This window comes from Aythya marila (genome assembly GCF_965140915.1).
Source record: "Aythya marila genome assembly, chromosome: 9".
Classification (NCBI taxonomy): domain Eukaryota; kingdom Metazoa; phylum Chordata; class Aves; order Anseriformes; family Anatidae; genus Aythya; species Aythya marila.
The window spans coordinates 769,323-795,055 of NC_139050.1; the positions used below are offsets into that span (position 1 = coordinate 769,323).

Sequence of the window (25,733 nt, forward strand, 5' to 3'; positions counted from 1 at the left end):
GAAGTCTAATATTCTCCTTCTGCCTTGGCACCTGGGAGGTATTTGTTTGCATGTAGATTTCAAGACGAAAGATTTTAAAGTTAAATGTTGCTTTGCAGAAAATCAGTCAACATTGATGATATTTTCCAGGATCGCTTTTTTTTCCATATATATTAACATTGTGCCTCACATTTCAGTGACTTTTATTCAAACTTCCTTCAGCTGAGTTGCAAAATGTTGTCTTTGTCCTTAAGACCATGACAGAGAACTTTATCTGCATTCAGATGCCTACTGGTTTGTGGTATTTCAATAATAAAACAGCAGGACTGAAGGCTCATGATGAGAAATCTGACTAATTACCTGTTAGATGATAGATGGTTGTAACTCGGCAGTGCCAGTCACTGAAAACAAAACACTTCTAGATATCAATCAGCTTCCTGACAAATTAAATTTCCATCACATTCAGTGGACAATAAATGTGAATTTTACCTCAGCAGCTATATAGCTTTGACTTTTAACTTTCCAATATGCATAATGATATTTTAATAAAGTAGAGATTTTTTAAAGTAAATTGGTATTTAAATACCTGACATATTCATATTTCAGACTTAAAGCTGGTGGAAATAATTAATGTTGTAAAGCTGTCTTGTGGTCTACTGCAGACAGCAAAGGTGTACTTAATAGCAGTTTTCCTGTTTTCTCCATATATTTTTATTTAAGACCAATTATTTACAACACTTGTAATGGATCTATTCACCCTCTTTTTCCATCACTTTCTTCATCCATATGTCAATGAGTTGAGTGCAGATTCTACACATGATTCAAAAAAACAAAAAGTCCACTTATCACCATGATATATCAGCATGTGGGCAAAGTTAAAACAAAGAGGGATTGAAACATGGAAATTGGATATGGGCTTGAAGAAACACCTCTCTTTCTTTCCACATAGGGACCAATTGCATTGTCAACATCTGGAAGTTGTGGATAAGCTTGTCCAACTGAGAATGAATCAGAGTCCACTTACTCTGTTACAAATCAGAAGAGGTCAATCACGGTGTCTTTAATATCCAGATCAACTGTGTAAGATTAGGCTCTAGAGGTCGTCACCTTTTGTCACATTGGACACAATAAAAAGGAAGCTAAGAGGAAACGTTAGCATTGCCCCCACACTGTTATTCGCATCCTGATATTGCAGCAACAAATCACCCCGATGAATGACCCACTGCCCCATGCATCATATATGCCTGGAACAGCCATAGTAGGCTCCGTCCCAAACATCTAAATCTTCATATATTGTGGGATACAAATTCAGATAAAATCATTGTCTGTGCTTAATGACTGGTGGCATCAATAGAACAGAAAGGAAGGGCAGCTAATAATACATGGTTTATAGTTGTAGTTAAAATGTGGTCTAGAGCACTGTGGCTTTCCCATTCTATTTTACTGCATCAATAAATAAATAAATAAATATTAAAAATGGCCCTTAATAAAATTGTCCTTCTTGGAGGTGAGAACACTAGGTGCAGCAATTTCACTGAGCCCCGTCAGCTGCCTGTGGTGAAGCACAGCTCCAAGGAGCAGTCATCCGCCCTTGGTGCAGGAGCTGTGGGAGCTTTGTCCTTGGGAAATGGGATAATTATTAAGCAGGTAACATCTGGGACCCACTTCTCTCAAAGAACATCAGGGAAGGATAACTCTGTTAGTGTAAATGACTGTTGAGGGTTTGCAGGGCTGGCCGCTGGCCTGTGTGTTCAATGTGATTGATTGGTGGATGCTGGGAGAAGCCCTGTGTGCTCATTTCTCCAGACCAGAAAGAGCCTCAGCCTTCATCCAGATCCGCCCTCAGGATCCCTCACTCCACAGTGTGCCTCCAGGCAGCTGCTGGACCAGGGATAGGCAGAAGACACCAGGGGACCACCTTGCCCCAGATGTGAAGTGGGCACCCCATGGAAGGGCATGGTGGCTTGGGGAGGTCTGTGCTGGAGGTGAGCCTTACCACGAGGTGCAAAGAGGTGCAGGGGATGAAAGGGCAGAGAAAATTTCACTGGAGTAAGAGTTTAGCCAAGAGAATGGCACAGCCATTTCTCCTTAATGTGAGTTTATTTCTTCCCAGATCACACCTCACCATCTTACAGCAAGCACTCTGGGAGCAGCCATCCGAGCACATGCCATAGTGTGCAGGGCTCCCAGGGCACTGCAGGTTGCACACATACAGATCAGATTTGGCTTCCTGGTGTTATAAACATAACTGGTTTTACAATGGAAGCTGTGGTCAACTTGCCTTCCAAACCACATCCCTTGCATTTTGCAGGTACCTGTTATTATCCAGTTTGCAGCAATATATGTCATTGTTTCTGATTATTTCTACTTTGTGTTAAGAAGGATCTCTTTTTTACTACTACTGGGGTTTGTCTCTTGCTTTGTATACAGTCAGGCTATCACTGTAAAAGGTGCCAATATATCTGTGAAGTAATAGCTTTAGTAAAGCAGTGAAAAATGATATTTTTAAAAACAAGTTATTAAAGATTATATCAAACTGCATGCATGTATGTACATATATATACACACATATACATATATATATGCAGGTAATCAAATGAGAACAGTTTATATCAGTTTACATCTTTTGGAAGACAATGATGGTTGTAACAACAAATTCTTCAGTTTCTGAAACCAGCAATAAATGACCAGTCTCACATCTATATACTATATGTAATTACATATGTATTGAAGACTTTATAATGATTTTTTTCTTAATCAAACCACTATAGTGGAAGTCTACTTAGGCTTTTCTTAAAACAGCCTGATATCAAAAGATTTCAAAGGACAAATATCACCTTTAAAAGCTAACATACTATTTAACATACTATTTATGATTTTTAATGGCAGAGGTATGATTTAGCCTGTTTTATTACAGATGTTATAAATGATGTTTCATATAAGAATATTATTCTCTCATGGCTTTCACTGGTAGAGTTTTCACTGGTAGAGTTTTCACTGGCTTCATTAAAAGCCCTGAATGTAAAACAGCAGCAGAACCATGAATTGGGTCCTGGCTAGTGAATTCACTTTTTTTTTTTTTTTTTTTTTAAATCATTTGACATGGCAACATGGCAACTATTTAATTACAGTCATACAAGAACAATAAATAAAATTCACATGACCTTATGTTTCATTAAAATAAAATCCACTTATTCTTTTTAACTAAAATGTCATTTCCCATTTATTTTCCTGTGATGTGGTAGCCAGTGCCCAATTTTTAGGCTCAGTGCACAATAGTGATAAGGTCAAAACCTGAGACAGGGTGATGTGATTAGCCCTGTCCTAGGCTACCTCATAAAAATGTCTGCCACAGCACATGCTCTATCATGCAGGAAAAATTGTTTACCAAAGGGTTCAACAGAACAGAGAGTTATATGAAGATGCATAAGGTGCTACCCTTACTTTTTACAGTCTCCTCTCAACCAACTTGTACAAGGGAGGTGTAGGAGGAAAAAAATAAAATAAAATAATAAATAAAATAAAATAAAATAAAATAAAATAAAATAAAATAAAATAAAATAAAATAAAATAAAATAAAATAAAATAAAATAAAATAAAAATAAAAGAGAGAGAGAGATTTTAAAATGCGTAAATAGAAAATAAAAGTAGGCTCTCAAAAAAAAAAAATCAAAAATTGAGGTGGGTGGTCTGACAGCTCAAATAACTGTAGCAGATGACCTTATGAAGTAGATTCATCAGCCCCATAATACTTGTGATATGAAATATTCTCCCAGCTTCAGAACAGGCACCAGCCAAACAAAACCTGACCTGACGAGGTTTGGTTCACAGAGGTCTCCATTCTCCATTAGAATAGGTGGGGTTAGAAGCATCAGTACCAAGCACTAATATGGCACCATAGACAGAGACTTTATTTATCATGCAGGGAGTGAAAACAAAGCTCTCTAATATATTTATTAGTAAAAGGGAACAGAAAAATCTAGTATGGACAAACTGCATGTTCCCCACGTCTCAGCTGCCAGGACTTCCTGCCCTCAGGCTTAGATATATCTATCTGGTTATAATTCAGTAAAGTTGTGTGATTTCAAGCCATTCCAAACAAACAATGCATCTAGGATATCATTCAAGAATGTCCTGACAATGTAATATTTCACATTTCAGCTTAAAATAAAAGATGGAGATGTTAATTAAATTCTTTGACAAAGATAAGTTGTTCTTCTCAGAAATTGTTTTTATTAATTTTATTTTTAAACAGTTTAAGCACTGTAAAAATTAAAATTATGACAGTTTTATCCATATGAAATTACTACAACGTGTACATCACTGGGAGAGAGAGAAAAGCATATGGAATATATATATATTCAGAGCTTGATTGTGCTGTTTCTTTGTATTCAAAGGCCTCTTTGACTTCACTGGAAATTTTACATATGTGACGGTTGCAGAAATAAGTCCTCAAAATGTAGAGAAATCAAATTTCCATGTTAAAGAGACCTTGTTTCTAATTTCACTCAGAAAAATCACAGATTTTCATAGGTCCCTCCCCCATCTTGTTATTTTCCAGCCTTTCTAACATTGGGACTTTTTATAAGTGAGGGATACAGATTTTAAAAAAATAATAATAAAAATAAAAAATAATGAAAGGAAGGAAGGAAGAAAGACTCTATCTCTACCAGGGGACAAATGTGCCATTGGAACAAGTGTTTGGTGTCAAGTGCACTGTCAGGAGTAGAGAGAAACATGGGGTTTTTTGCACCCCAGTGCTCAAAATAAAATATTAATGGCAGCATTTCCTGAGAAATTAAATTACTAGGAAAAAAAAAAAAAAAATCCAAAAAATATGCAATTCCACTGCCTTGTTGAAAACCCTCACACAAATTATGGTAAAATTAATGTCCTTTTGTATTCAGCACACACGCTTTATGACCTTGAGGGATACTCCCAAGTAAATGTCTGAGGTTTTCTTATTTAGAAATAGTCGTATTTTACATGTACTCAGTGGCCAAGAAGAGCACAACCAGCAGCTAGGTTTGAGTGGCTGAAAGTCGGTATGTTTGCAGCAGTCATGAGATGATGTGGCATCTATTCAGTCCCCACTTAAACCTCCAAAATGATTCATCTTTACTGAATCTTGAAATTAAACAAGTACATGGATGCCAAAGCTTTAAGTCTGGTTTAAGCTAAGCCAATTTGTCTCCATCTCCACTGACAGACAGTTGGTAGGACATGATGGTAGCACATGATGAGGGTTCCCTTTTTGTTGCATATTCAGCCATTAGCAGTGACTCACTGGCTTTTGGGTAACTTCCATTCTCACTAACCTGAAAATAAAAAGAATCAAGGCCCATTCTAACACTGGTCCTCCATACGTGATAAATCTGTCTACTATACCTCTAAGAAGAATATGACCATCTTAAATATAATTCCACAAGTTTCTGATGCACATCAATGTGACTTAAACAAAGAAAAAGAAAAAGTTTTCTAGATTACTACTGTTTCAAAAAGCCAATCACGATGTGAAGGATGGAAACATGATGGCTCATGTCTCTTGATTTTTTATTACTTATGTTTAATTCTATCTGGAAAACCAAATACAAAAATTTCAATGACCTGCCAGTAAATTAAAAATCCTAACACATTTTATACACATTAAAATTATGTTTCAAGACATTTAGTAACATCCGACCAGCCTCATAAGCAGTAACAGACGTAGCCCTCAGCCTGAGGAACAGGCTTGTTCCCACTGAGACTAAGGGGCTAAAACTTTCCTTTCTCTGACAATAAGGTCACCAAGAAACTAAATATTTGGTACCAAAATATTTGGTACATAAACCTGCAATTGGTTGGATAATGTTAAATTTGCATGTTTAGCTTCTTGTAAAACACCAGTTCACTCAAGTAGGGTCAGCGGAAGTGTCTGCCTCCTACTCCTACCTTTACAAGAAGAACCTCTCTAATACTGTTACTAATAAAAAGCTATACATAAATATCTTTCTCAATCATAAATATTTTTTTCCAGCAAGCTTTTTAACTGTTGTCTCCCATATTCAGTTATAATTCACTCTGCTAAATTTGAAGGACAGTTTTGCAGAACTGATGTAAACATGATTAAATCTAGATCCCACAACAGTATAATAAATATTTATCAATATTACATTACCCTTTATGCACTTCCCAAGATTAAAAAAAATAATAGCTAAATGAAACAAATTTGTTACAGTGGTAACAGCAACACAATTATGGTTAGCAGCCTGTCCCTGCTAACATCCAGACTTCAGCTCACAATAATATAAAACTCTTAACAGACCATTCATGTCTCAAACTTAAAATATAAAGAAAAAAAGAGAAATGGTTTTAAAGATTGAAAGTTTATGGAACTACCAAATAACAGATGAACTTGTAGAAAAGAAAACCAAACATACAGTGAGAAATTAAAAAAAAAAAAAAAAAGAAAAAAGAAAAAAAAAGTGCATTGTACATCAGTTTTATATATACACAAAATATTTACCTGAGCACTTAAAAAAAAAAAAAAAAATTGCACTTTTTTAAGGAATGCCAAGAAATGAAGAGCCTGAGGGGATGTTCTCCTCCAAGTCAAGAGTCCAAGCTGAGCTCAGGAGAGACAAAGTCCATCCCGTGGACATGAAATGCATGATTACTGCTGGGTGGCAAGCAGTGCCTGATGCCAGTGATGGACATTTTGGGGGGATCCACTGCCTTCCTAGTAAAGAAACTCTTACTCCCTGACTCGTTACTAGGCTTTTCACCTGAAACAAAATGAGTAAAAGACACTGGTTTTATTTGTGTCAATGCATTTAGTGCTCTGGTCTGACTGGGCTTGCTCCATGGACTGGGGAAGGAGGAAAAAGGGGAGAGAAAGAGGAGAAGAGAGGTTTTCTTTGGCAAGTGTTTGAAAGAAACCAAGTCAAGGTCCTTCTCCGACCTGCCAGGAAGAGTTTCTGTCTCTTCATCATCTAAAGTGCTGAGGAAGAATACAACACAACAGCCGCCTGGCTGCGACAACCTTCTCAAGGAGCTGCAAACCCCGCCCCAGCCTCTACACCAGCCTGGACTGGGCTGGCCTCTGGGGACTCTGGGATGTTCTTAGGGATTATCTCTGAAATGAGGTCACTCACTCAAGGAAGAAGCACTCCCTCATCTTCTCACAAAGGATTGCATCTCTGAGTGCTACAATGGGGTCGGTGGTTAATAAAACTTTTTGAAAACCACGTTCCATAGCTCCATGTGCTAGCAGCCAATGAATTACTAACATAAATAATTAAATCTAATATATGGTTGTAAAAATAAATGAATAAAGTATATTTCATTATGCAGTATCCTTGATTTTTATGGTGTTTGATTACTCACTAATTTGCAAAATGTGGTAATCTGCAATATGCATCCCAGTCATTAGTGAAATCATACTGTACTTTAGTCAACAGGCTGATGAACTGACATGTTGCACCAGCAGTCAGTGCCCCTCCTAGAAGAGAATAAACAAATTAGAGGGCCTGATTTCTCTTTTTATAAAAGCCAGTTTGCACTTAGGCAATGAAGGGTAACCACTGCCGCAGAGAGGCCTTTACTGTAGTATGGTGATACAAGTGACCATCAAAGAAAATAATAATGACCAAAGACACTTCTAGGTTGTTGTTGTTGTTTTGTTTTGTTTTTTTCACATATTTTATCTTCTGTTACCTCCGATTAAAACTGGTGAAAATATCTAGGTGCCATCCAGAGGATAAATATAACTCAGTATGGATCAATAGCATAAGTTCCAACACCCAATTTTGAGAAACATGTTCTCCTGCATGTTTGTTATCATTGGCACTGCAATAAATAAATGTTAAATCCTCTTCAATCAAAATATGGAGTATTCTAAGGTTTCACTTTCATCAGATAACAGTAACACCTCTGGGAAAACATTGTCTAAATAATAACATATTTAGTATTTGACAAAAACTATCTTATAAAATATTTTGTTTTAATTCCTGGATGATTTACATGATAGATTACAACAGCTGCTATAATAATCCCAGAGTTGGATTCTTTTTTTCTTTTTCTGAGAAGTCTTTGAATCTTCTAACACAATAAATGTTTTTCCAGGTCTTTTTTTTTTTTTTTTTCATTAGCATGTCATGAGAAAATAGCTGCACGTATTTTCCTAGAACCACACTAGCTATTGATTTCAGCTCAACAAAAGTGGAAGAATTCATAGGTCATTTCAAAGTCACCTGTTGAACTAAGGTTCAAAGAAGAAATATCTTCACCATCCCAGAACCTGTGCAGCCTGGAGGGCAGTGAAAAGGCTTTCCAGGGCATGGATGTATGCAGTGCACAGCCAGAGCATGGCTCCTGTCCTGTCTCCATAGCTGTATTTCAGCATTTTAATGCTGAGTTTCTGAGTTCCTTCTCAGGCAAAACTCCTCCTGAAGCAGCATTGGGCCCTTTGTTTAATTTCTATATATGTGCAAATTTTATTTGGGGATGAGCAAACAATTAATGTATTAAAATGTTCCATGGGACATTCAGAAAGTTGCCGTGAAAAATTATTGTCACTGCAGAGCTGAGATTATGCTTTATAGAATTATCTCATAAAATAATATCATGTAATTGCCTTCATGTTGTCACTGTCTTTTTGCAAATCTCTAGAGATTTACAGCACCACACATTGGAGCAAGACTATCTAATATTTATAAAGTTTCATTATTTTCATCTACTTGGAACAAAACCTATAGACTTACATGAAATCCAACATGATGTGTCAGAAATAGCAGTGTCCACTTGCAGGATTTATAGCAGTACACAAAATGCAGGCAGACACAATACCACAGTAATTGCAAGCTACCAAACAGCTGCATGGCATTTACTCAAAATACTTTATGCATTTAGCACACTTATTGAGCGGAACTTGAAATAGGCTCATTGTTTATTTGGGCATGTCAGAGGGGAAATTTTGTTTCTTTACTAGACCTACAGAATATAAACAGATCTGAACTGTAAAACCCTTTCATCATCCTTCTACAGGTAAAAATAAAATTGCAACTAATGACAGCTATGGCTGGGGAAAAGTTAAAAGAGCAGAACTTTCCCTACAGTTTAAGTCCTGCTTGGAGGAGGACAGTCAAATGGCTCTTGCATATCTTTCATATCAGAAGTGAGTTGTTTACAGCTTTTGAAATGCTTTGGATTTCATATGAATATTTCCCAATTTATGACCATTAAAAACTATGAGAAGGCAGCTTTCAGACTGTTACTGTCAACCTGCATGGAAACACTGCACTAATAGTAAAACAACTTCCTTGTAATCAGTGTGGCCTTAAAGTACGTGTCCAAGCTTCATAAAGAACATAGTGCTGATGTCAATGAGAATTTTGCCAGATTAAGAAAAGAAGAATTTGGCCCTTTCTCTGTGACTTCTGACAGCACTGCATACTTTTGTGTTGTTATGATTTTTTAATTAAATGTGTTGTTCTTCAGTACACAAGAGAACTTGAAAGCATCTAAATATGAAGCAAAGTTTGTAAAGGAGTCTGGAAGGACTTGGTGACTGAGGGGAGAAAATTAAAAATTCCACTGATAGTGAGCCTTGCTAGATAAGCAAGTTCATGTATTTCTTAAAGGGGTGGGTTTTTTTGAATAGCTGGCCTTTTTGCTACAGTCAATAAATATCATGAGAAGGAGAAATACGATATTAAGCAGGTCTGATTCTAAACTTATGGCTCCAGTGGGAGCAGACTAAACACCATTTATAGCATATCCCAATAGAAACATTCCATTTGCTATAGCAGTGCTTACTGCAACTGAATTCTCCTAGCAGAAAACAGCATTTTCACGATCGAGTTCCAATATCAGCAGGGAATTAATTATTACATTATATTTGCAGAATGGGGGGGGGGGGGGGGGCGGGAGAGGGCAGGATTGCTCCTTCATTTCTGTTACTCCTTGGCAAACAAGATGACAGAGCTGGTAATCTGGTCAAATTTTAACTTGTAGCCATGTGTCTGAAATAAGGGATTTACTGGAGAGGACCAGACCAGTTCTCTTAGGAAGCTGCTGCATTTATACAAAAGTACACCTTCATATAAAAGAACAGGAGTTTATGAAATACTCTGAAAGGAATCAAGACAAGGTGAATCTTGTGTGCAATTTCCACCAACTGCAATACCAATCTGACCTTACTATGGGTACTTACATCCAAACACAGGTCTTTTTACCCCAGAGATGAATCAATAAATTTTAAGTCAGATCAAGAATATTACCTGCTAATAATGTGCAGGAAACCAAAGCAAAACTAGAAAGAGATGAAAAGTGCTGTACCTGTACAGTCATTTATACTGAGCCTGAAGCCTGTTCCAACTCAACAGGAGTCTCCCATTGATTTCAATGTGTTTTGGTTCAGTCCCTTATTTCAGATCTCCTGTGTTCCACCAGCTTAATGTAGTTACACCTCCTGGTAGCCTCTCTCCCCTGCTTCTTACAGGAACATTTAACAATTTGCTGTATGATAAAAATGGGGATGCACGAACCATGTTGTATATTGATCAAACATACAGACTGAGCAACTCCTACAAACACCGCAGCAGAAAACTAATCCAGCATAGAAAAATATTTTCCTTTTAGTTTTTAAAAATATCCCAAGCACCTTAAACAAACTAATCAGGCAATTGTAAGTGATCATGTTAGGTATATTCACTTCAGTGAAAGTCCTACTGCAAGTGGTAATGGTAAATAAAAATAAATAACTGAATTTACTTGGATGAAAAAACCTGACTGATACTAAAATTGCCAAACACTAATAACCTGCTTCACTCACCTGCATGAAAGATAATGATTTTGATTTAAACAGAGACACTTGCATTAGCTGTGTAATTGTATTGTAAACCCACTTCTTAAACCAAACATGCTAGTAATTAAAAGTGGAAGGGTTCAACAGCTTTCAGTAAAGCAAAAAGTCACAAGGCAAACTGGAATAATTAAACAGACATATTTATAAATATGAAAAAATATCTTAAGTGTTGTGACATGATATTTACAAATTACTGATTTATCAATAACATGATATTTACTGTGTTTCCTGATTTATATTGCAGAGTCGGTGGAAGTACGTTTCTAATTGGCACTTGCATTACCTACCAGGTGAATATTTTCTGAGTATTTTCGAGATAATAGTTCTTTTAGATAGTAAGTAAAAACTACACTTGCTCTGTTCAGATATTTTTCTGATGTACAGTACTTTAAAACCTAAAATTTCACTGTAACCACCCTTCATTACAATGCTTCATGCTGACTTCGGTGTAAATCCTCACCATTCAAGCATCAAGGAAAGATGAAATTTTAAATGAAAAATAATATGCATTTGCAGAAAAAAAAAAAAAAGTTTCAGAAATATTACATCTAGTCCAAGTTTATTTCTAACATTTGAGTTTCTTGATCTCTCTTGGCCTGCAACCTGCTAAGATATCTTATCAGGGTAGCTGTTCCTTTTTTTTTTTTTTTTAATTTCTGTGAATTTTTAGCAAAATCTACTAGAAATAAAATGGAGGAAGAAATATAAAGCGGGATCTATGTGGGCTTTTTATCAATTTCTGAGGTGACCATTTTACATTCTGACTGTAAACTATTTACCAAAAAAAAAAAAAAAAAAAAAAAAAAAAAAAAAAAAAGGCCCGAGAAGGAATTTGGAAGCTTACAGCATTCGGTTTTGTATTTTTTGAATAGAAGCAAAGTGTCTGGCACATCATTCATTTGCTCCTGGAAGGTGCAGATTTAAGGACATGTTCAGCTTTGCTCTAAGTTTAGAAAGTTTCAATATAAAAAGGAAGTATTCCCAAAGTCCCTGCCCTCTAGCTTCTCTTTTAGATAATGAAGATTCTGAAAGCATTGCTCGACACAGACCGACAGAGGAGGAAAAAAAAAAAGAGGGTGGGGGGCAGGAAAAATGACAGAAAAGCATATGCTTTTGCATTTCTTCTGCGTTTATTCAGAATTATATCCATGTGTGTGAAACAGCTAGCTTCCCAGCAAATTAATGGTCTGATGATTCAGGGAAATGTCGAGCTAGGTTCTTAGTTGTAAAATGCATTTAAATGAAGAAAGGGGTGCACGGAGGTGAATCTAGTTTGGTAGGAAACACATTTTTCATAGATTAAGTATTAATTTAGAAACAATAAGCTCCTAATAAAATGCCAGCGTTACAGCAGTTTTATTAAAACACATCTTCAAATAAAGGATCGGATTCTCTCGGACTCAGCTGCAGACCGCTGAGGAACCTGAGCAGAGGCATCATTTATTAGCAGAGGCGACTCATTAGAGGGGGAGATTGCTGTCGGCTGGAACTCACTCCTGCTTCAGAGGGAAGTTTTGCCTAAGCAGCTCGGGATCAGCCCCTCCGCCGCTCCCCTTCCCCTTTCCGCCCCCGCTGCAGGGAGGGAATGGCTCTCACCTCTTCCAGCGGGGAAAAAAGTACTTTAGCCTGCACTTGGAAAACGCTCCGTTGTCTCTAAAAAAGCAATACCCTGGTAAGCCTGCGTGAGCAGAGCAGCAGTGTCCGCAGATGCTCAACAAATGATCGGTTAAAGCCCGAAACTCGGTTTCTTTTTTTTTTTTTTTCCTCTTACAGCAACTTCTGGGGATCAAGCCCTCTCCAGAGTTTACCATGCCTCCTTGTCATGTGAGTAACGTCCTGCCCAACTTTACACCACCAACTCCGCCAAACTCCCTGCCCCGGCATCCCGGGGGCCCGCGGAGCCGAGCCCTGCTCCCGGACCCGCGCAGGCGGAGGAGCCGCGGAGCGCCCCCGCCTCCCCTCTCCCTGCGGCCGCGCAGCTCCGGCCCCGCCACCCCTGCGCGCCCGCGGACCCTTGAGCGGCGCGGGGATGCCGGGGGTGTGGGGCGTCGGGGTACGGTCGTCGGGCCGCGTTCCCGGGGGCGCGCCTTGAACTTGGCGGTGCCCTCCCGCCCCGAGCCCCTCCAGCGGCCTCTCGCCGCCGCCTCGGCTGCGGAGCAGCCCCCGGCTGGCTCCTTGCGGGGGGAGCCGGCCACCGAGTCTCGGTTCGCCCGGAGAACTAAAGGGGCTAATGGATCCGGTCCTCGTTTGCGAGAGGTCTCCTGCTAAATTATGTCAGCCAAAGGTCAGCCGGACTCTGCGGTCCTCTTCATTTTCTTAATTAAAAAAAAAAAAAAGAGGGGGAGGGTGATGAGGGAGGGCGGGGGAGAGAAACCAGCAAGTTATTCAAATTCAACCTCATCTGAATAATCGTGAATTTGATCCAGTTAGAGTTGCAGACTATACATTAAAAATAAATGTCCAGGAGGCATTCATTGTAGTTGATTCTTTATTTTTTTTTTTAATATAGAGGTTCTGAAAATACAACATCTCTCCAACTCCTCCCCTCAAAGATGGAGTGAATTTTCAGGTATTGCACAAACCTCGCGGAGTGGTATCAGTGTGTCTGCAACACTTACGCTGAATGCACGAACCCCCAATCGTAACTGTATGTTCACAAAACACATATGGCAGCAGCATTCTCTGTATAGTTTGTTATGGTCTGGTGTGTAATGTAAATATAAAGATCAGACCCAAAACACAGGCTCATTCTCCCAATAACAATTAAAAAAAAAAAAAAAAAAAAAAAAAAAAAAGGTTGCTTTGCGAACTTAAAAAGAATGACTTTTATGCCATGCTACTGTCTGAGCCAGCAATGATTATTTGGTCTGTTTGCTCCCATTCAGAGTTAATACACGACAACAGTTTTACTCCGTGCTGCTTGACGTGAAACCACTGTGGTTGGGCAATTCTGTTCCAAACAAATACAACTTCTACACCCATCCCTGGGACAGCGAGCCGAGAGCTGAGCGAGTTTTGCAATGGAGAAAAGCATCACTTACCACGGCGGGGATCTAGATCTCGGCAAATGCTGCCAGTAGGTCTGAGAAGTGAAAAACTGGAAGGGAAGTGCAAAAGGCAGAAAGTTGGAAAGGGGATTTGTGTGTGTGCGTGTGTGTGTGTGTGTAAGCCAGAGGGAAATGCGAGCACAGCGCTCCCTGCTCTCCCTGGTCGCCGCCAAAACAAAGATCCAGGAGTTAAGGGAGCAAAGCTGTGCCAGATCTATGCATACAGCTCCTCAGGGCCAAACCTCAGCTTCTCACTCACTCCAGCTAGCGACAAGGGTTAATGCTCCAGAGGGACAGGCTAGCCGGCTCCTGCCACCATTGGCTAGGACAGAAAGCAGGTTTAAGGTAAATTCACTGGTGCTTTGGAAGTTACAACGGGATAAATTTAATTTGGATTATTAATAATAAAAACAACAACAACAATGGGAATAGAGCCCATCTTGGTCCAGTTGGCTAAAAAGTACCGGCGCTGCCTCCTCCCCTGCCTCGGCACCAAACGCTCCCGTTCTGTCCAGACAGCAGCCCTGCACCCGCCCGAGACCCGGGGGAACCTGGGGAGCTCTGGAAATACAAAATCGGGACGAATTCGGGAAGAGGGACGGGGGGGTTGTGGAGGGAGCGTCGCAGCCACGAGCACTGAGTGCAAAGGTTCAGCCTGGCACTTCGAGGAGATCAACAGTTTTCTGGGGAGTTAAAGGATGGATGGGTTCCCATGTGGCTCAGGTGTGTGCCACTGTCTCCTTGAACGCCCTTCGCGGCCCCTGCAGATACCGGGGAGCTTCCTTCTTGGCCAAAGGGGAGAAAATGGAAGAAAGAAAAAGGCTTAGAGAGAAAGAGAGAGAGAGAGAGAAAGAGAAAGGAAGGAAGAGAGAGAGAGAGAGAGAGAGAAGAACAAATCGTGTCTCTATGCGTTCATACGCATCTGTGTAAAGGTTGGAGTAAGCGGTGGCCGCAGTGCTAGCCCGAAGCAAGCTTCCACTTGGGGGAACTGAGGTCAGGAAGCGCCTTCTTTGAAATGAGCAGGCGACATGACGGACTTCGGCTTTCTTGTCCTCTTGTAGTTGGCTGGGGCAAGCGGCGAGCCTCGGCCGGCAGGCAGGGGGGCAGAGGCGCTCCAGGTGTTGCTCCGAGACGCTCGCCGGGCACCCACCGTCGGGCGCGCAGTTTCAGGCGGGCTGCGTGGCCGCGGCCGTGCCCAGGTGCCCCCTATGCCCGGCTCTGGGGGGACAAAGCAAAACCCACCTCGTTAGCAAGACTGAGAATCACATTTCTGATAACACGGGATGTAATTTCGCCACCGTACAAAGGGTTTTACAATCACTTTGCGCCGCCGAACAATGACTGCTGGGAATTATTACTATTTGTTTAAAAAAACCCGCAGCCTGCAAACGGAATAAACGCCAAGCCCGTGTGTTTGTTACTCGGATCTATCATGTGATGTCGATATATCAGCAATAAAATATGATGGGCCGGACGGGATAATGAGATATTACCAAGAGGAAAGAGGCAAAAAGGAATCCATCACAATAACCTCTCTCCCTTCCCACGAGCCCCTACTTTTCTGGCGAACGCGCCACTTAGGGTTTCCCACGGAAGGCAGCAGCTCGGCCCGCGGCCACCGGAGCGCAGAGCTGCCGGGGGGGTGAGGGCGGTGGTCTCCTTAAAGTGTCCCTCAAATTACGGGGGTCGCCCTCACCCTGCGTGCCTGGGAGGGGAAAGAAGGGGCGAGCGCCTTCCTGGGCACCCCAGTGCGGGCAGGGGGAGGAGAGAGCAGGGCAGGAGCAGCTCCAGCCGGGCCGGAATGCGCAGCAGTGCGGCGGCTCCGCTCCCTTGCGCGGGCGCGATTACCTTCCGCGGGCAGCGCTGCTGCGGGGAGGGTCATAAATATTCAACAGCACGTGGAGCCTGGCCGCGGGGCCGCGCATGCGTCTCCGGGCTTGCCGCCGGGGTGCGCGCACACCCCGCCATTGCGCGCACATGCACAGCCCCCGCACACGGCCGCGATTTCTAGGAACCGGCCTCGGCCTCGGCCCCGATCCCGCAGCCGGCCTCTGCCCCCAGGACTCCTCCGAAAGGGGCAGTCTCAAACACGTGTCCGGGCACTTTGGGGAGGGAGGGTCTGGCTGATGTCTTTATTATTATTATTATTATTATTATTACTACTACTACTACTACTATTTTTTGTTCTTCAGCCTTCTGCTATGTTCTTCATGGGATTTGGGAAGGGAGAATGATAGGAAAGCATCTGGTAGTCCTGACCCAGGCCAAAAGCCAACTTCCCGATTTCTTTGAGGAAAGCCCTGCTCACGGGTGGCGAACGGGGAAGAGTGGACGTGGGCTTGAGTGAGCATCGCTGCTTGTGTGTTCTGCCTGGCTCCAGCTACCCCAGACAGCTAATGCTGTGTTTCAGTCCCAAGATGTAAACACATGCACGATCACACATGCACACACGGAGCATTTTTTTAATAGCAGTTTCATAGAGAGGTAGTATGATCGTATATATCTAAAACGTAATTAATTTGATTTATTATACTTGAAAAATCCTGTCTGCATTACGGGCGTCATCTGGAAACTTCATGCTATTTTATACTATCGTTCTAAAGCCGAAATAAATGTTGCGAATTGATGACAGCTTCCAGCTGCATGATAAAAATAGCCCTTTCACTTCACAGGATCGTGTTTCTTGTTATCGAAGATGAACCAAACCTGACCCATAGAGGTTAGCAGCGAAAAAAATACATATTTTGGTATAAAATAAAAACCTTGGCTATATTTAAGATACAATGAACCCTAAATCACAGCCTGGTTGTGCTGAACCCACCTTAATACGCCCAGCAAGTGTAAGAAATCTATCCTGCGCCTAGCTCAAAATAAGAATCTCGATTATTAATCTCCCCGGATGGGTTTGGAGAATATGCCCATTTTGTTAGGAACACGATCCATTACACATAGACGTTCGCCTGAAATAATAGAACCTTCCCTTGAAGCCTTCAAAACTACACCTCCGCGTAAACACACGAACCCGTGTCTTTCTAGAAACACCGCCGTTTCCCTCGGTACAAATGCAGAGAGGTGACCAGCGGTGCCTATTTCTTGAGGTATATTTGTAATCCAAGCAGGACCGCGAACGGTGGTCCCGGGGAGCGGGTGTGCATCTGCAGCACTGCCCGCGTGTCCTGTGGGTTGTGCCAAAAGCAGACTGTGCATCGCCCGTGGGTCGTGCCCACAGCACACTGGGCATCACCCGTGGGTCGTGCCCGCACCGTGTGCCTGACTGGGGGCTGCGCCGTGCCGCGGAGCTGGACGCTGCGGGGCCTGTCTGTGGACCGCCCGCTCTCTCCCGCTCCTCGGCCCGGGCCTCCCGGTGCCGCCCAGCCTCTCGCCGGCAGCAACCCCCCTCTTGGGGGAGAATGGCCCCGTTTGGACAAAATCGCAAGGGTTTCCCACGGAAACGCCGCGCTCGGGGCGCCGCGCCGCGGGAACCGCTGGCTGATTTGGAGCTGCGCAGCGTGCACGTGTGCACGGGTGCAGAGCCGCGGTGCGGGTGTGAGCGGTGTGCCCGTGTGTGCACACGCACATGGACGTTTTGTAACCGTGCCACGTAACACGTCCAATAAAACGGAGTGCCCCTGTCCGTGGGAAGAGCGCTCGCAAAATCTTTTTTTCCTTCAGAGCTCTAGCGGTAAAACGCACACCGACTCTTCCAGCCAGCAGGTCACTCGAAATACTCTGCCTCATACCAGCAGCATGAACCGGAGGGGGGTCTTTCAGTCCCCTCCTGCCTGCTGGAAGTGGGCTCCGCTCCGGGGCTCCGGCTCCGCGCCGGGGCTGCAGCCGAGCGGGGCACGCTCCGGGCTCCCTGCGCTCCAGGAGGCCCTGGGCCGAGGCCGTGCTCGCAGTTTGCACCTCTCCCAACTTGCTCGCGAAGGACCAAGAGCCCTGGGAAAACTTACAAAGTCGAAGCCGTTTAGCAGCACGGCCAGGAAAGCAGTAAATAAAAGTCCCAGCGTTTCGTGCGGCAGTCCAGGGGCTGCCACTTCCTTACAGCTAAAAAAAAATAAAAATAAAGGGAGATAAGCAGTCGAGGCCAGCGCAAAGCGTGGGTCCCCATTTCACACAGGGTCTGCTTTAAAGAAGCTAACTTTGTGTTATGAATGCCGGGCTCGCCTTTTGAAAAATTCAAGTGATCATTCACAAGCCATTAAAGCGACCTGAAAGGCGACTCTTTCGGGGGGGGGGGGGGGGGGGGGGGGAATGGAAGCGCCCGATCCTTGTTTTGCATTTAACCTTCGGCGGGCGAACGGCGCAAGCACGGCCAGGGGCTGCCGTGCGTGCTCCTCGGGCACCTCACCCGAGTGGGGACAAGGCAAACACACTCCAAGCACCCCAAACAAAGCCTCCTGCTCCCTTCCGGGAGTTTCTGCTGCGCTGCTCTGCCTCGATCCGGGAGCTCCCCTCGGCGCTGGGAGCTTCCACGGGTGCGGGAGCCTCCGCACGTCGGGCCTCGGCAGTCTGCGCGGAGAGGGGCCGGCTGCCGGCACGGCCTGCCGCGGGGAGAGCTCTCCTGCCTCTAAAGCCACCGAGCCACGGAGGAGGAGAGCACCCCGACATCATCTCAAGAGCCAGGCTTTAAAGGCAGAAATGAAATAACGAAGCCCTTCGAGGCTGGAGAGCTGGGGATTATGTATCTCCCCGCAAGCCTTCGCGAGGAAATCCGCACAGGGTGAGTGAACTGCTGAAGGAAAGTTGGCTCTGGCGAGCGAAGTAGTGCAGAAACAGACGCCAGGCGCCTCGCAACCTCTCTGCCTGCAAAATACCCCTCTCTCTGCCGGGGATTTCAAAGCACTGCTCCACTCTCCAGAGCCAAGTGTGCAGCATAAGCCTGGCGTGGACTCGAATTCTGCATCAGCAACTGCAGCCCCAGCGATCCTCGGTAATTCAGAACATATATGGGACGGCGAGCAACCATCATTGCCCCCTCCGACCGTCCCCCCACCTAAAAAAAAAAAAAAAAAAAAAAAAAAAAAAAAACAGCAGCAGCAGCAAAAACAGTAAAAGGCTCCTTCATGCTGTAGGACGCTCAAGCAAACCTCAGACCAAAAGTTTAAAAGAATGCTCATTACCCAAGTGCTCAGATACACACAAGTACAAATCTGTGCTAAGCGACCACTAGGGACCCTACACAAGTTCAAAGAAACCTGCAAAACGCATCTTTAAAATACATCGCCCACACCACGTCTCTCCTGGTTTATTTTACAGTGGGATGGTTCTCACTATCTCTAAGATTTTTTTTATTATTATTATTTTTTAGCAAAACTCAGGTCATTTTTCAAGAACTTCTGCCTGGTCTCGCAGGAGGGACTTTTTACCCGAGAGCTTTGCAAAGAGCAACGTTTTCGGCGCGTTAGACAATTTTTCCTGCCCTTTTTAAACCCACTGGCTTACATTTCCTCGAGCACCAGCACTTTCTGCCTAGGTCCCACCGGTCTCGAACTTTTCCTGTCTCGCCAAACCCTGCAAGGTGGCGCTCTTTTCATTGAAAACTGATGTTGGGCTTATAATAATATTTTGCAGAAAGTAAAGTTAAACCGAAGCCTTCCCCCGGGTGCTGCAAAGAGCAGACGGCGATGCCGAGGGGACAGCAGAAGGGCTCGTCCCAGCAGCACTAAGTTTTTTTTTGTTTGTTTTGTTTTTTTGTTTTTTTGGGGGGGGGGGGCGGCGGAGGGGGGCTTTGGGGCGGCGAAAAATCGCCAAGGGACGGCCGAAAATGTTCCAGACGAAGCAAAATACTTGCATGATTTTGCTGTAAGACAGCCGGGCTACACTCTGTCTGGTTTACAGACAGAGCTAGGAAGCGGCTGCATGAATATGAACACAGCCCCGCTTCCTCCGCCACCCCCTCCCCCTCACTAGCGGTTAATATGCCTATTGACTCGCTGTACACATAATATTTCTTTAAAGAAGCTGTTAAAGTGTCATCTTGGTCTACTGGAAGGTCAGTCCGTGCAATTCACTCTATGACATATCACAAGCACTCGCAGCTTTAGCCAACCTCATGATTTGTGTTGTCTGTTGATATGTTGTCTGCTTAATGGGGCGATCATGCAAGCTACAACCAGGAACAAAGCCCAACAGTTCCAACAACCGTAGCTAAGTTAGTGGAAGCAGTACAGCTTGCAAATCTATCAAACTAAACTGCAAGAAAGACAATCTGATTTAGAGAAAAGGCGTTCTGCTACAGTCATTAAGCACAAGTAATTTAGATTTTTTATATTGTCTTCTCATTTACAAATTTACTGTATCAACGCCAGCCAATGGAACGAATTTCTTAAGTAAATGAGAAATAAATAAAAGAGATAGAACGATAATCAAATTACATAAAATAATTCTTATCCCCTAGATTTATTTTTTAGAAAGCTATTAACACTGGCAAGATTATAGTAATAATAATAACATAACATAAGAAGTAATTGATTTAAATTAACATCACGTTTTAAGGAATATCAGCAAAAGAAAGAAAAAAATAATAAAAATAAAAGGAAAAAAATATATACCCAAAAACAACAACGGCCTTCGTGAAACAGTGCTGTACTTTTTGGAGTAAAGGGCTCAGGGAAAGTCATGAATCCACTGCCTGAGAATTAGTTATGGTCATAAATGCTTTAAATTAAAATAGCAACCAAAATCTCCTCTGTTTTAAATCTCCTAATATATGTTAGCCGAATTAATTTAATTTAGAGACCCGATCTATGCAGATTCATGGGCAGTGCATGGAGTGGAGTGAAGCACTTCTCGTGTAACAATTCCCCACATTAATATTTATGTAGCATATGCAATCTATTTCTGTTATTTTTATGGTTGTTATTCTATGTCTGCAAAGGTCATTTAAATTATACTGCGGCCGAAAATTTGTTTCATAAATTTTGATATAAATACTAATTACACACTATAGTAATGCCAGCAGGGATCCTTTCATTTATCACATTTATATCACCTTCGCTGTTTTAGTGATGACATAATGGAAAGCAGTGAAAAAGTGGGACAGTTTTATTCTAATATCCTAAAGCTAGTTGGAGTTGCAGCAGGTTGACTGAACGAATAAGAATTCCTACCACAAATCATGGGATTTAAGAATCTTTAATAAGGTACGAAATGTTACCAAACAGTTCTGTAAACTAAATTTTACATACCAATTCTTCTAGCCATAAATATTGAATATCTTGTAACATGTATAACCGGACCTTTACATGCGGATAAATATGGAAATTAGGATTTATATACATTATGTTCTTGTATTTGCCAAAAGCAACGGACAGATATAGTTTATATCTTTTTTTTTTTTTTTTTTTTTAATATCATTTTACATAAACAAATGTAACAGTTTGACACGCAGATCCAGGATTTCACTATACGAATTTCTTGACAGGACGTGTAACAACATTTTACTGCACTACTTAGACTGGACTTTGGGACAAAATGTTGCACTTTATACAAAAAAGCACATTAATATCAATAATATTCTGTTAGAGCGACGTTTAGACTGTAATAATACAAAGTAATTCACATTTTGGTACACATTTACTAGAACATTCTTGCCATTCAGTACAAATAGTTGAATTTCTACCTTTTCCCTCGGCCCCCCCCACCTCCGCCCCACCCGCCGCCGCTCCCGCCCGCCCTCCCCTCCCCCCACATATATGCAAAGACCACAACTCCACACATCCCCGTAGTCAACTGGCGATATAACTATGTACAAAATCAAACAGTACATTTCTGTTTTCTTTTTTTATGGGTTTTGTTTCCTTTTTTTTTTTTTTTTTTTTTTTTCCGAAGCTAATAATTCTGTATGTACAAGGGGACGGGGAAGGCCGCTGCCCGAGCAGACATGCAGTTGGAGAGCTCTAATCAGTGGTTTCCAGTAAAGCCTTAAACGGTTGGCATTTGCCCTGGTAACCTTGTCTTCTTTAGGCATTCTACTAACCCCTTTCGCCTACCAAGCCTCAGAGCACAGCGGAACAGTCCGAAAGTGGGGAAAAAAAAAAAAAAAAAAAAAAAAAAAGGAAAGAAAAAATAAAGACAAAAGACAATTAAAAAAAAAAAAAGAAAGGAAAACAAACAAACAAACAAAAAGAGTCTTTATTTTACTCAGTCCTGGGTCTACTGGCAGCATTTTATTTTTGTTTGCCTTTTTAAAAAAAAAAAATCTGATTTCAAAGTGTTCATTATTTTTGGAGTCTTTTAAATAGAGTACTGGTTTGCTCGCTTGGGGCTTTTTTTGTTTTGTTTTGTTTTGTTTCGGTTAGAGATTTCTTATTTTTTCGCTTTAGCGTTTTAAACGTACCATTCGTTAAAATTTGATGTAAGCGTGCTGTGGCTGGACGTGTGGTGGACTGCGGACGAGGAAGGGGATAAGGAACTGGTGGTCTGGTTTTCTGTGGATGGCGACACGATGGTTGGAGGGGTGGAGGACTCGTAGCCTGAGCTGGCGGCGGGAGAAGGCTGGGACCCCTGCGAGGACGATTCATGGACCTGCAAAAGGAAAAAAAAAAAAAAAAAAAAAAAAACATTAAAAATAATAAATAAATAAATAAATAAAATCGGGCAGAAATCAGGAGCGGAGGCTGCCCGAGGCCCCGGCGGCAGTGGCTGTGCGCCCAGCAACGGCTCCGGGGCCCAGGCACCCCTTCGGGGGCTCCTCGGGGGCTCCCCCCGGCCTCACGGGCAGCTCTCGGGGGAGTTTCGCGCATCTCCCTCCTCCCTCCCCACGAAAGACGCTGCCCCAAGAGCTGGGGGCTACAAGGCCCGGCCTAGCCTTGAGCTATCGGGCGGGGCTCCAGGCCGGGTCCCCCCCCCCGCCGTCGGCCGGGCTCCGGGGCCGCGCTGTGCCTCCAGGGCCCGGCAGCTCCCGGTGCCCCCGGCGGCCGTGCCCACTGCCCGCCGCCCCCGCCAGGCCCGAAGGGGTTCCGAGCCCCTGCGGGGCCAGAGCACCGCACGTTTCCACGCAGCGCCCTCCCTCCATTTACCTTCATGTGCTTTCTGAGGGAGCTGGGGTGCGTGTAGGACTTGTCACACATTTTGCAGAGATAGGGCTTGTCGGAAGTGTGCACATGCATGTGCTTTTTGCGGTCGCTGCTGTTTGCAAAGCGCCTGTCACAGCCCTCAAATTCACACTTAAATGGTTTTTCACCTATTGCAGAGGGAAGGGGAGGGGAGGAGGGGGAAAACGGATCTGATTAAGCAGGGCCGGCCGGCTCCCTCATTGTCCCCATCGCCCCGCCGGACGGGAGCCCAGGGCTCCATTTCAAACACTTGCAACTTTCTAAGTTCAACAAGGCTCGGAGCTCAAAACCCTTCCTCTCTTCCCTGTCCCATCCGCGCTCCTGACCCCTCTCAGCGCCCTTTCCGCAGGGGCGGGGACCTGGAGGGGGCAAACAACTTTTCCTCTCTCTCTCTGGCCGGAGGGGCGAGTTTCATTCGCAGCCCCAAGTCCCGGGCACGTCTGCCTCCTTGCAAGGCTCGCAGAGCAGGCATGCTGGCATTTCCACACCATCCTCAGCGTCTAGTTTCCGTTTTTATAGCCCATTCTCGTGATATTTTACGCTCCCACCCACCCTAGCCCACTCCTCCCTATTTTCTTTCAATTTCGAAAATTATCCGGCCGGGGAATACAATGCAAGTGCAGCCCCACAAACCCTCAGCGAACCCACTCGGGAAAGCGATGCTGGCTTTCGGCGCTCGGGGGTGGGAGCGGGGCTCTGCGAGCCGAGGGCAGCGTCGCCACCTCCCGCGGCTGGGAAAAGTTCGCCGGGATCCCGCCGCCCGCTGCCCGCCTCCCGCAAAACAATGCCACGCTACAGCGCTGGCCTCGGTGTATTTCCAATCGTCCTCGGAATTAAATATTTATCAGCTCCCCGGATCGCAGAGGGGAGACGGATAAGCTGCCTGGAATATTTTTGCACGATTTCTCATCGCGCCCTGGTCCAAACCGCCGAAGAACTATTAATTAAAACATATAAATTTACCAGGACAGGTCGCTGCGATTTTTTTTCTTTTTCCCCTGCCCTCCCGATCCCACCAGCAAGTCGCCTTTCTAACCCTCCGCCTTGTCAGGGATAATTCGCTTTTTGTTGCTGTTGCCGGCGTGGCTGTGACCGAGTTCGCTTCGCGGCGAAGTCTGCCTCTCCGGGAAAAACCCGGAGTGTCCCCGGAGCACCCCTAGCCCCGACCCGCAGCAAAGCAGCGCCCCGGCCCCTCCAGCCCGGCCCCGCGTCCCGCTCCGGCCCCGGCACTCGGCGCTTCCACTCGCAGGCAGAAAAGCTACAGAGAAGATTACCGTACCTGTATGAGTTCTTTTGTGTATTTTGAGATTCTCTGATCTGGCAAACACTTTGCCACAGCCTGGGAAAGGGCAGGGGAAAGGTTTTTCACCTGTGTGGACTCTGATGTGATTTACAAGTTTGTATTTGGCCTTGAAAGGCTTCCCTTCTCTTGGACACTCTTCCCAGAAACATATGTGATTGGACTGCTCGGGTCCTCCAACGTGCTCCACGGTGACATGAGTCACCAGCTCGTGCATCGTGCTGAAAGTTTTGTTGCAGGACTTTTTAGGGTTTGACAATTGCTCGGGTTCAATCCACTTACAGATGAGTTCCTGTTTGATGGGCTGCCTCATGTAACGAAAGAAGGCCCCTGCTCCGTGGTGGGCTGCCATGTTCATGTTCATGTGGCCGTAGCCGTGCAGCTGGGTCGAGGCATAGTGCTCGGAGCGGGGGCTGGTGACCTGGCCGTACTGGTCGGGTCTGCCGTACATGTCTCCGGAGAAGCCCAGGCGCATCTGCCCGTTCACCACGTTGGGCGAAGCGTGGCTGGCGGCTTGCTCGTGCAGCCCGGGGAAAAGTATATGTCCCGCGGCATCGCTGTGTCCGTGGGGGCCGGCGAAGCTGCCGGCGGCGGAGGCGAAGAGGCTGTGCTGGGCGCTGGCGGCCGCCGCCTCCCCGAAGCCGCGGTTGCGGAACAGAAAGTCCCGGGTGGAGTTGAACGCTGCGCTGGAGTAGGAGCTGACGTGGGTCGGGTGGTGGTGGTGCCCCAGGGCCGCCGCCGCGTAGCCGGGAGCCTGCGAGGTGAAGGCGGTTTGGCCGGCCGAGGCCAGCTCGTGGGTGCTGGGGTTGATTTTGAAGGCGCCCATGCCGTCGGCGAAGGGGTTGATCCCCAGCCCCACTTCTCTGTCCGTGACATCGGCCGTGGAGTGGTGGCGAGACGATCCGAAGGTAGTGACTCCTATGGCGGGATACTGCGGTCCAGCATCCAGAAGCATCTTCCCAGCGTTGATGCAGCAACCAAAAAAAAAGCACGCGCGCACACACAACGCGGAGAGAAGCAGCAGCAGCAGCAGCGGCGAAAACACCCTCTTTGGAAAGTCAGCGACGATCACCACCAAAGCAACCACATCAAAAACACCCCCTTCGGCATCAGCGAAGGGGGAAAAAAAGGGGGGGGGGGGGGGGAGAAGGGGAAAAAAAAAAAATCAGAGGCTGGTGGGAAAGGAGGAAAGAGATCTTCGTAGTAGCAAATAATAAAAATGTGCCCCAAAAAATATTCCCTGTCTCTGCTTTGACTTTTCAGGGAGGTTTAAGTGGGGAGGGGGGGTCGGGTGGGCTCAAAAATAAACTGGCCGCAAATAACAATAACGGAGAGAAATCAACGCGGGCAGGAAAAAAAAAAAAAAAAAAAAAAAAAAAAAAAAAACTTCCTTCAGTGATTTTTTTGGCTATAGGAATGCTGCGAAGTGGCTGAGAGATTGTTTCTCTCTCCTCTTCGAGCTTCCCCACACTCTCCCCGATTTTTTTCTTTTGGGGGCCTTT

The 25,733-nt window shown here is 44.4% G+C and overlaps 1 protein-coding gene across 1 annotated transcript; it reads right to left on the minus strand.

Annotated features, from left to right (window-relative positions):
• Nucleotides 1–22,203: 22,203 nt before the first annotated feature.
• Nucleotides 22,204–25,186, minus strand: LOC309881506 (zinc finger protein ZIC 1; the record flags this gene model as incomplete). Its single annotated transcript, XM_082767562.1, has 3 exons — nucleotides 22,204–22,401; nucleotides 22,896–23,059; nucleotides 24,211–25,186. 3 exons carry the CDS (start codon nucleotides 25,184–25,186, stop codon nucleotides 22,204–22,206), a joined length of 1,338 nt encoding a protein of 445 aa, XP_082623688.1.
• Between the last annotated feature and the right edge of the window lie 547 nt (nucleotides 25,187–25,733).